At 44.7% G+C, this 11,746-nt stretch overlaps 1 protein-coding gene across 1 annotated transcript; it reads right to left on the reverse strand.

The window, feature by feature from the left end:
• Positions 1–335: 335 nt before the first annotated feature.
• LOC142767072 (uncharacterized) lies at positions 336–10,609 on the reverse strand. Its single transcript, XM_075868288.1, has 4 exons — positions 10,329–10,609; positions 5,711–6,012; positions 2,914–3,030; positions 336–723 (listed from the first exon to the last, which is right to left on the reverse strand). The coding sequence occupies exons 1-4, from the start codon at positions 10,474–10,476 to the stop codon at positions 610–612; spliced, it is 681 nt and encodes a 226-aa protein (XP_075724403.1). The 5' UTR covers positions 10,477–10,609; the 3' UTR covers positions 336–609.
• Positions 10,610–11,746: the final 1,137 nt, after the last annotated feature.

The raw sequence follows: 11,746 nt of genomic DNA on the forward strand, positions 1-11,746 counted from the left end.
TGCGAGTCTTTATTTCGCTCTCTTTCGTCCTCGATCATGCTATCGTTTACAACGACAACCGTGACGCCCTTCAAGGCAGGAACGGGTGCGTAGGCGCTGCGCTCTAAAAATAGTGCGTTAACTGTGACTGGTTGCTTTCCCAATTAAGTATATAATGTCTATTACCTTGTAAGAATCACCAAACTGTAGTATGGCACTCAGAACGTCATCTTACAAGATGTACAATAATAATTGTGCTTCCTCATTGGACTCTACTCGTTTTTTCCCCGACCACTCACCAAATCACTGCATTGTGAGATCGAAACCTCAAGGCATGTTAATAACAACACGTAAACTGTGGCAGAACGCCTGCGATGGATTTTTTTTATTTCTTTCGTTGATGCAATATTGTTTTTTCCGAGTCGATGCAATAAAGTTCATGGTATTTTCGAAGTTTTGTGAATGATTTGAATCCATGGAAGCTACCACGGACCACTTTGCCTAATAGAGTTCACCAGTTACGCAGTGTGTAACAAGTACAGCCTCTTGCTTGGTCAATTTTCGTTGATGCCTGCATTTTCCCCGCCATTTGGAGACAACAATCGACACAACCGATAGCACAGCCAGAGTTCAATACACCAGCAGGCGTCGTTCGAGCACCAGGGGTGATTGTGGCGCCAGTGCAACAAGGAGCAGTCGAGGTAGTTGTTCACGAATGCTTCGGTCTACCACACGGCTGGTTACCTGAAAATTGAGAAAAAAGAAATAAAACAAAACAGTAGAGAATTTTGTTGGTGTTATACATGCTAGCGACAATTGCATGTTCTCGTGGAGAGCTCGTAGGGGTATGTTCTGTGATAAGAAATGGAAGGACCAACCAAAATGCATTCCGAAGAAGGAGTGATTTGGTTTTGTCGGCAAGATAATTCTTTCGGGAAATTGCGCAAAAATTGTTAACTTCATGTTTTCTTTTCCGAGCAAGTATGACATAATTCTCGAGGGTTTTTGGAATGAAGGACCTTCCCCCCCTTTCGTTCATAAATGTGTTCTTGCTCTCTCCTTCAGAGTGAGTGACTTTGCGTGCAGCTTAATTAGGCTCGCTCTAATTCCATGCTTGACTTGAACCAAAAAATAAAAATTCCATCAATGTAATATGTGTCCCTAAAGCTCGTCTTTTTAGCTTACTGTTTCGAAGAGATAGTGACGAGTTTCTCGTACACGAAAGCTTAGCTCTGCTCAGAAAAAATTAACAATTAAGTGTAATGAAATTATGTGGCCGAAAGCAGGGTTGCCTGCTTCAGCACCACTGGCTTGTCTAAAACCAAAATGGCGTTGCTGGTGCTAATGCTCCCCTATTAAAACACTAAGGAATATCTGCTGTACTGAAGAATCAAACTATTGTAAAACAGTTGAAATGCAGAAGCAGAAACTCTTTTTTAAAACTGCATTGAATCTGGTGCGATCGGATATCGTTTGAACCAAGTAAAAGCTACAAAGTGGAAAAGACGTATTGAGTGATATCCAGTAAGCATGCGCCATGTTTATCAATCCTTCTGAAAGAGACTAGCTGTGTTTGTATTTCATTATAAAAGGTCTTACATCGGCACGTTTTCGTATCTGTATTTAAGGTCATACACTCGGCATCATTACCGTATCGGGGATCAAAAATAATACATTAGCTAAGATGACATTTCTAGGTTAAGATGTGACACACTATAAATGTGCGTAACATGTTTCTTGCTCACTTGTAGGGTCTCAATGCAGTGGTCTCAGTAAAACAAGCCCAAAATGTGTTATAAGAGTCTTGCAAAAGTTTGCGAACGGGAATCTCCATTCGCACACTTTGATGTTACAAGATTAAAGCGTAGGCTATGCAGCAAGAGAACACTGACTATAGAAAAGAAGCATTGAGATGCAACGAATCATCTTGTTCACTTCAATATCTGCTGACAGCTTCTGTTTAAGCAACAGTAGCACAAGGAAATAATAAGGTTCTATTGTAGAGAGGTGGCCGAGTGGGATATGATGCATGTTCTAGAAATAATCTGTACAATAACGACGGAGCACAAGAAGAGAAGAACGCAGTGCGAGCGCTGTCTAACAACTCAATTTTAATGTAATGAAATTGAGGGCCACGAATAAAGCAATGTGTCAATTCAGTTGATGAATGTTGCATAGTAACAGTGTTGAAATTCAAGTAGTGGCAGCACAACATGAGAACTATCCCAAGAAACTACATATTGGGCATGTTCTCATGGTATCAATAGAAGGCTGAATGAGTGCGCCTAGTATAAAACAATCCATGTTTCTAATGTATCACCGGATACAGGACTTACTTATACGTCAAATTTTTATTGTGCCACATTAGTGCTTGCTCCTGATTCAAGGGCATAGAGGATACGGCAGTGGCTGAACATGTAATTTCCTAAACAAAAATCCTATCAAAACTTTATATGAAAAACCCCATCTTTAATGAATAGTGGCTCATTCATCTTTATCACACTACCAAAACCCATAAACTGTAACAAAAACGCAAGGTGAAGCTTCCGAGCTTTACCTTTGATAGAGTGCTCACGCGAAGTATTGCCAAACAATGTTGAGCTCGTGTGCAGCGCAAGAGACCAATCAATCATGCACTAATTTTTATGATTTCGGCCACCCGGCATATGCATTTACACGGCAATATTACGCTAAAAGCCGTTGTTCAGACGTGGGAGGACCTGTTACTCTCTAGCTTATGCCCTGACGAAAATGAGTATAGTTGTTGCAATCCACTTCATATAAGCTCTCACGTTAGTGCAAGACTCAAAAGACACTTTTTAAAGGTCAACTTGAAGGTGGTTAGCTCAGCGTGAATATTTGTTTGGAATTTACTTAACTATTTCACTCCAATCATTATTCAAAACTAGCACTATATTAGAAGTTGTAGTTCACCTGTAGGAGAAAATCTCCGACTCGGTCTCCTTCCTTGACTCCTTTCTTGAGGGCCAAGTCTGTCAGCTTCACCTCCTCCACGGACAGCCCCGTAACACGTGGTCCAGGAAACGTGAGCTGCGAGGCGGAAATGTAGGTAAGCGCATGGTCGATGTCGTGAAATAACAAAACAACATCAGTGCACTGTCAAGATCTTAAAATAGGTGGCTCAATTTTTTGATGAAAACCACAAGGATTAAAGAAAGCCGACATTTGCGCAACGATCCTGGAAGTGACGGTAATTAGAGGGACGTTAGGTGTTACAATAAGGGCGACGAAAAAGAAACAAGGCCTGCTAGTATTTTGGTTGAGATTATAGCAGCAAGAAGAGCTGAGCGTTTCTTTAGATTATGTGGCGTGGTAGACAATACGTCATCTGCCCTAAGCTCTGAAGGAAATACACGTCTGTGTTACCCGTCAAGAGCGCTCAACAGTTTGGGGTTGACTGGGGTGACTGTAGGGCCTTCTTCCTTGGTGTTCTTTTTGGCAAACGTAAAAGGTTCTCTACATTAGGAATATCGAGCCTTTATAAACACGTGTGATGAGTCATTTGAAGATTTCACTTAACAAAATTCTGATTACTTTACGAATAATGCTAGCAATATATTTTCACTACTTAGCATGTGATTTGCGCCAGACACCAGCGCAGAAGAAGACATCACGAATTCAGACCCTGCCATCTGCTATGGTTGTGTCTCATCCCCAGTGCAGTTTAAAGTATACAAGTAAAGTCTTACGAGCTAGCACATCAAACCCACGTTCCTTGAAGGAACTCCCACCTGTTTAGAACGTTTTGAAATGACAAGCGCAATACATACACTGGGCGCTCATGATAGTGCCTCCGAAATTCACCACACTATGCACACAGAAAGGGATCAAGTTCAAACTAAAGGTCATTTGCCCATCGTCTCACGGGTGCGGGCCACAAGATGGAGGCTATTACGTAGCACAAGGAATGACCCTACATAGTTATCTGTACTCTGACGTGCCTCCTCTAATAGACATCAGGGCTATGACGTCACTCACAGTAGTACGTGCGACAGCAAAAATCATTCGAAGCTCCTGCAAACTATCAATGGTAGAGCATTACAATCATCAGCATCATTATCATCAGCCTGGCTAAGCGCGCTGCATGGCAAAAGCTTCTCCCATGTTTCGCCAATCAGCCCGGTCTTGTCCTTTCTGCTGCAAAGTTATACCTGCGAAGTTTTTAATCTCCTCGGCTAACCCGATTATCGTCTCCCCTTCGTGTGTTGGCTTTCTCCGGAAATCCAACCAGTTACACTTCATGACCAGCGTCTATCCCGCCTACGCGCTCTGTGCCCGGCCCATAAAAATTTCTTCTTGTTGATTTCAACTAATAACCCACTTTTTTATCTAGTTTGTTCCCTGATCCTAGTTTGTTCCCTGACCCAGTGTGCTCTCTTCTTGCCTCTTGAGGTTACACCTGTCATTTTTCCTTCCGTCGTTTACTGCGTTGTCCTCAATTTAAGCTGAACACTCCTTACAAGCCTCCTGGATTCTGCTCCGTAGACAAGTACCGGTATTAGGTAGCTGTTATATAGCTTTCTCGTGAGGGTTAGTGGTATATTGCTATTCATGATTTGAGAGTGCTTGCCGAATGTGATTCACTTCAATCTTATTGTTCCAGTTATTTCACTCTCATGGTTCGGCTCCACGGTTACTACCTATCTTAAGTAGACATATTTCTTTACAACTTACGGTGTCTCCCAACCTATCGCAATTGCGCGCTGTTTTATGCCTAGACTGTTGCACATCACTTTAGTTTTGTGTAGAATAGTTTTCAGACCTACTCTTCTGCTGTCCGTGTTTAGTTCAGTAATCATGAGCTGTAATTTGTCTTCTGAGTTACTCATCAAGGCTATGTCACCAGCGGACCACAGGTTACTAAGACACTCTTCATTACAGTTTTTCCCTAACTGTTACCAATCTAGGGCAATGAAAGCCTCCTGTAAACACGCGGTGAATAGCTTTGAGAGTCTCCTTGCTTTATACCTTTCTGTGTTGGGATTCTGTCGCTTTCCTTATAGAGAACTACGGTGGCTGAGGATCCACTGTAGATTTCTTACAGTATCCTAATGTAGGGTATGACGATGCCCTGATTCAGTAGTTCCTGCATTACTGCTGATGTATCGACGTAGTCAAACCGATTCTCGTAACCTATGAAGGGGTTGGTTGTACTCCGTGCATTTCTAGGGTAGCCAGCACGAAATCCTGCTTGCTCCTTTAGTTAATTGAACTCTAGAGTCACCCTATTTCTATTTGCTATTATTTCTTTAAATAGTTTGTAGAGAATGGGCAGTAAGCACTGCCACTTGAAGACATTGTCAAACGTCAACATGTCACATCACTTGAACAGGCCACTTGAGCATGCCTCATCAAACGTGAAAATTGTAAAACGTCCGGCGTCGGCGTGTCCCCAGGGAGCCCACCCAAGTGACGAAAAATATCATCATCACATGAGGACATCATCAGACGATATTGTGGCTTGGTCGACAGTGGGCCGGTCACGAAGGCTGCGCAAAACATTGTGACATGACTCTCTAAAGCTGTAGGCTATGCACAGCCACATTAGGGACTGAAAACTTTATGAGTGTGGTGAGGCATGAAGAATACATCTGCTGAGAAGAAAAGGGAAGTGGAGTCGGCGTTCCTGTCTATTCGGTGAGTGCGAAAATGTCCACGTAACTTTTTGTCCTCTTTATAGTCAACACCACTCTATCAATGTGATTCTTACGTTTGCCGTGACCGCAGCTGCACCCTGGAAGTACAATGGCGTCGAAGCGAAGGGTAGTGCCAGCCGAGCCAGTCCTTGCAGAGGCACTTTGATGACAAGCTGAGAACCGCAGTTATCGAGTGGTGGTTCTGCTTTTGACCACGAAAGTCCAGACACCAGGCCCCAGCCGAGCAGAGAACCTTTGCCCTTGCGGCTGCCACTGGACTGCGATGATAGAAGCCAAGGGTCCGGCAGGAACGATCCAATTCTTTGGCCGATTTCATTGAGTTGCTGCACTATGGTTTCGTTGCAGGCCAGTCCATCTGCAACGAAGTGAGAGCAAACGTAAGTATCCTGATACTTTGCGAAGTATGACTCTATTTGCATGCCCCGAGTACACTCAGAGTTATATTGATAACTGGCCATGTTTTGTAAAATCTCTAAGTGACTGGAGCGCGCACCAGTGAAACTAACTATCCATGGTTACCAAAATATAAGTACATACATCACCTGTGATCTCATCAGCCGGTACAGAAAAATTTATGTTTTTCCCCTGCTTGAAAAGCACTGAAATAGTTACTAATTGGAAATATCATGCATCTATACAACATAACAGAAAGGCCTGACTTAAAGGTAATGACACCGCCTTCTTAGCTAGCTGTAAAATTTCATATCAAGAACCGGTGAACAATCTTCACCAGAAGAAACCCTACACCATGTTGGCGATTGGAGTGCCCAGAACCATCATTTTTGAAAGTGCACAATATTGACAGCCATAATGAACCACATGGATCTTTTAGCGAAGAATATGTCGTGTTTCCAGAAGCTTCCGATATGCTGCGTCGGCTTGGTCCGTATTCTTTTGATTTTTACGATTCACGCGAAGGTCGCGGGTTTGATCCCGGCCGTCGCGATCGCAATTTGTAGGAGCGGAAATGGTAGAGGCTCGTGTACTGAGCCCTTTCAAGAACACCGGACTGATGAAATTTTCGGAGGCCTTCAGTGAGGCGTCGCTCATAATCATATCGTTTTGGAACATGAAACCTTGGGTAATATTACTACTGTTTATTCGAGACATGTTTACCTATATTTATATTTAGATTGTTAAGTTATTAGAAGACAGCACGTAACTGAATAATCCATCTGTGTGAAAAAGATATTCTGAGCGCAATATACGAAACGCTATTTAAAGAGTGTGGCGCATAGGAAATCAGATGAAAAAAGCGGGAGCTTTGAATGCTGCGCAATTGCTTACAAGGAAGTGCCGGAACGTTTAGCTGTTGAGTCGTCCCAAGAATGTTATCAATGCTCACAGAAACACCTACGGAAATAGCGGGTCTTGGTGCTCATTTACAAGGTTCTGAATAATGAAATCAGGGCCAGATGAGACTTTCATGTAACAATGCAACAATTGTAAGGAATCAAGAGTGGCGCTTTGGCTCTGGCGCGAGCTCGACTAGCGCCACGCAAACGAAGAAGAAGAAAACGAGGCAGAATAAGAACAGCCAACCTAGTGAACAAGCGTTGTCTCTTGTTCTCTCTCTAGTTCATTACAATGGGACAACCACCGATAACGAAGCCTTAAGGGCCAGCTCATGCAATTTTTTGGCGTCAATAGATGTCAGGTAAATTCACTGGGTACGTTACTTTGCAAATTTCTGTCATTTATGTCATGCTTGAGAGATGCGCAGATTGTTTGCAAATAAATTTCAAAGATTGCTGGAAATGCTCACCGGCTTGTCAGAATTATTGTCAACAGAGTATTTGTGACGTTATGTTTGGCATTCCAACCGAAGTGACGCAGCCGATGGCACCACTGCCATTTCCAGAAGGTGACGGTGGCTGTGTTTGTTACAGAAAAGCTTCCTCCCTTCTTTTTTGGTGTTTGGTCGGCTCAGCTCAGCGCGCTCGCCTCTGCTCCGAGTGTCCGCTCGTCCCGAGTTTCACAGTTGACATACTCCGCGCCGGCGGGAGCAGTATATGACTTCTGGTTCTTACCAAATATTATGTCATACGTAGGCAGTCAGCTTGGTTGTCTTTCAGTTTTGGTATTGCGCCTTCTTGCTTAATAATATTAATATCAGAATGTGCTGTGCATTTCAGTTATTGGGCTCGTGGTAAGAGTGTCTCAGGAACATAGTAGCAACCTGGCATGGTATAAAATCGCTGAAATTAGCCTTTAAATTAACGCTACTCTTGGAGCTGCCAGTCAAGCGACGTCGTGCATGCTTCCTGGGATATGGAATTAGCAAGCTTGAGTCGCAGAAAGTCCAGTTCAGCGACGGCGTCTAGGCCTTCTCGGTGGCCCGAGATCCTTATACCAGCACTCCCATTCATCGTGTTGACCACACTTCCACGATCAAAGAAATCGCCACTGCATTGATGGCTCGACGACGACATATTCTGGGGCCACCGCCAAGGGCTTTCAGCAAGGCTACGCTGATGATACAGCGCAGATCATCCGTGCCGCCACGCGCCTATCACGCCAACTAGGCCGCTTGGCGTCTTCTAACTCTGGGTCCTGTACTGCCTCCGTGAGTACCGGAGCCTCCACATTTCCCTTGGAGCCCGCCTCGAGATCGCCGTGTTCTTAGCGCAACCACCCCACAGAAGTCACGCGGACGACATCTCTACGAGCCAAGGAATGAACCCTGTCTTGGCCCAGAAACTTCGGGATCCTGCCAAACCACTTTACGGTCAGTTGCTGCATGGGAATTACCCGAGTTTCAAAGTATCCAGGAAGACGTATTCCTTTGGATCATTACCATCCACTCGCTGAGAAACTGTCATGTCTGGACATAACAGCAGAAATTGGGGGTGGCCATCGACCACGTTCGCGATGCAGCGAAAAATGGCATGCCTACGAAAGCATCAGGCAACAAACATGACCTGAATGGTGTTCCGCACTGACAAGTCTTTTTTGTCCCCTTTCGAATGATTTAGACCCTATCATCGCTGATCCACTCTCTACCGCGAATGGAAACTGCGATGAGTAACCACTTCGGCGGTACAGTTGTGCCGTAAAGCCCATGGGCTGCGGGCATCGCAGAAGACTTCGCGGGAGACACCAACACCGGCTGCGACAAATGTTCCCCGCCACAAAGCTCTTGTTGCGCTATGATACCATTGGCAGGATCATCACTACAGACCACGACCAACTTCAAGCAAGAGCTGTTGGCGACGCGCCTTCCAAGACCAGCAATTTGTGGGAAAATGCAGTCACTACCTCCTCTGGTCCTGACACGTAAACCTTTCGTGAACAGCCGAAAGAGCAAGAGTTCATGACATCGATCCGTGTATTCACAAGCGCACAGGCAACACTGACAATTTAAGTGCCTCTTGACGTACTGTCATGCACTCTGAAGAAGCCTGTACTGGAACCACCAGCCATGGCATTCGATGGGCTACTGAAACTGTCTCCAGAGCCATCGAATGCTCGCCATTGTTGATGTGATATGTTTGTAAATGCAACCGTGGCGTCAGTGAAAGTTAGAATGATCTCCATCGACAACCTGCCGGTAACACCCAGGGTTCCTGCTGATGACGCGGCTGATTATTACAGCTCGAATTCATGCAACTTTTCGAGGACCTTCAGCTCATTGTAGAGCCTGACGAAAACAATACTGAGAGATAATGAGCTGCGTTACTACCTGCTCGACCAGCTCAAATTTATACGGCGACTACAATCACATATGCCTTCGCCGCACAAGCAGCATGACAGTCGCCAGCGAGACCTACGACCATGACAGCCCATCCTATGACGTTCTCCTGAGTCACCATTGGCAGTTACACATGCCAGATTCCAGCGCGTCTGAGACCAGCAGCCACAACGACGCAGCCAATGCCGGCCGCCATAGATTTCGACACCTGAGCAAGACTCATCGTGGCATGCACAAGAAAGATCACCCTGATACATCCAGCACCTCCCACCACTGCAGATATATTTTCAGCATTTCATCAGGCCCAGTCATTGTGTGGACGAGACAGGTCAGCACGGAGCAGTCAATGACACCCTCCAGAGCTGATTCTCCAACTCCCTTTGCAGTGCCGCAGCGTGGTCGAAGGTGAGAATGCAACAACGGCGCTTTGACACTGGCGGGAGTTCGCCTGACGGGAAGCAGGTTAAGGAGGAGAAAACGAGGAGGAATCAGAACAGCTAGCCTAGTGAACAGGCATTGTCTCTTGTTCTCCGTCTTTTTAAATACACATTCGAACAATGTGCAGATTTGAAGAAAAAAGGTGCATAGGTCGAAATTATTATTCCATAGATATACATCAAGTGTTACCCTCTATTTTTTTTCATTTGAAGAAAGAAATTATTTTCTTTTGAATATTTGGCCAGCTTCGTTGAGTGCTGTCCAATTTTTCAATAAAATTCCCACATAATGAGTGTTCGTTAAACTTTGTCAGTCAGCCACGCTGTCAATCGTATCCGTCCTAATGTGCAGCATATAGTAAGGACAGCGAAAGTTTTTCGTCTGGTTTCCTTGATATAGCCATCATTTAAGCAGGACCTGATTGGGAGTGCATTCGTCGTTTCTGGCAGCTCTCGCGCCAAAGTCATTACATTTCCAGAGCCACAAGGGGTAACGAAAATTTGAATACTATAACTAACGATTGCAAATTCGTAGGTACTCACCGGATTCCGTAGATTCTGCCGACGCGGCGACTGCGAGGCATACAACAAGCGTCCAGGATAGCATGGCAGTTCGGCTGTGGCAGCGTCCGAAATCAGCGTTCGAAGGCATCGACGTCTTCCTATATAGCGCCATGGAACACAACCACATCTCAGAGGGCGGTCAAAAGTTGATGGTCATTTGGTTGTGTTGTTTCGGGACAAACTGGTTCCACAAGTGGCCGTGGTGGTGGCACGAGATAAGGGATATCACAGTCGGGTTGGCGGGAGCGTATTCGGCTTGGTTCTATAGCCGTGCGTGGCGTTTTGAGAAATTCTTTCTCTCTTCTTCTTGATCGCGTTGTACACTGCGGCGTTTCGAGATGAAAAGAAGCGTGCAAATAGCAAATTTGCGAAAGCCACGGTGAGATTTCGAAACACGCTTGCACCTTGCTTATCTTACAACCAGTTCAGTTAAATCTTGGTTTCGTGACAATAGTAGCTTGGTACTAAACATGCTTTATGTCCTTAACCTTTTCGTGCCTAACTGCGGAAGTACCCTTTTCGTGCCTAACTGCGGAAGTACTTGGCGATGAAATATTCGTTCCGCACACGGAGATATTTATTGAAGTGTCAAAGTTACTCTGAGTTCTATTATTTGCAAAACCATACGCGTAAATGTTGAACACGCGTTTCATTTCGCGCATCTGATCAAGCGATTCACCTATTTCAATTCTCTGGGAACATATATACTGGAACGAGACCAAAACTCTTGCTACGGTCATTTGCAAGCATGAAAGTAAGGTCTCATGTCGAAGCGAGAAACGTGGTCCTTACCATTAGAATACCGCTACCAATTTACCTCGGATAAGCACTTTTTAACGTCCTGTCATCTAAGCGAAAACACTTGTTTGCCAATCTAAGCGCATGCCCTAAGTTTCTCGGGAACAGCCTATAGGAAACAAAAACGATACTTTCGTTCGTTACCCTTTCAGCGAAGGGCTCAGCTTGTCATGAGCTGGTATTCGTACATCGAAATATTTTATTCCGAGTGTCTCTCTCCGGCACTTGAAGCTTCAATTTTCGCAAGCCATCCTCTTATTTTTGTGGTGCCTTGAGCTCACCATTACACCGCCAATGAATATGCTTGATTGCTCCTGGAGCATGGTTCGCTAGCTAGCTAAATTTAGTGGCCTCGTAGGAAAGTTTGTACCACATAGACATAATGAAGAAACATGGTAGATGCATGAATGTTTCCACGTGGGAGCCAGATAAACAACCAGATTTTAACGAGTTTATGCTTGTTTGAGAATGATAGGCCTACATCGTCCGGGAAAAAAAGCTAGAAAATAACTTTTTAGGTGTGTTTGACCTTAAAGTCTAGCTAAGGTCAATTTTCTCGTCTTCCACCCCGTACATGCGTCGTCACAGCAACGAACATA

Source organism: Rhipicephalus microplus, chromosome 7 (genome assembly GCF_043290135.1).
Source record: "Rhipicephalus microplus isolate Deutch F79 chromosome 7, USDA_Rmic, whole genome shotgun sequence".
Lineage (NCBI taxonomy): Eukaryota > Metazoa > Arthropoda > Arachnida > Ixodida > Ixodidae > Rhipicephalus > Rhipicephalus microplus.

Bases quoted from the DNA above. Each gene is read 5' to 3' on its own strand.
- LOC142767072 (XM_075868288.1), bottom strand. From the start codon at position 10,476: ATGTGGTTGTGTTCCATGGCGCTATATAGGAAGACGTCGATGCCTTCG. The intron at 6,013-10,328 runs GTGAGTACCTAC...ACTTCGTTGCAG, and splicing joins GGCAGAATCTACGGAATCCG to ATGGACTGGCCTGCAACGAA. The intron at 3,031-5,710 runs GTAAGAATCACA...TCCGCCTCGCAG, and splicing joins CAGCTGCGGTCACGGCAAAC to CTCACGTTTCCTGGACCACG.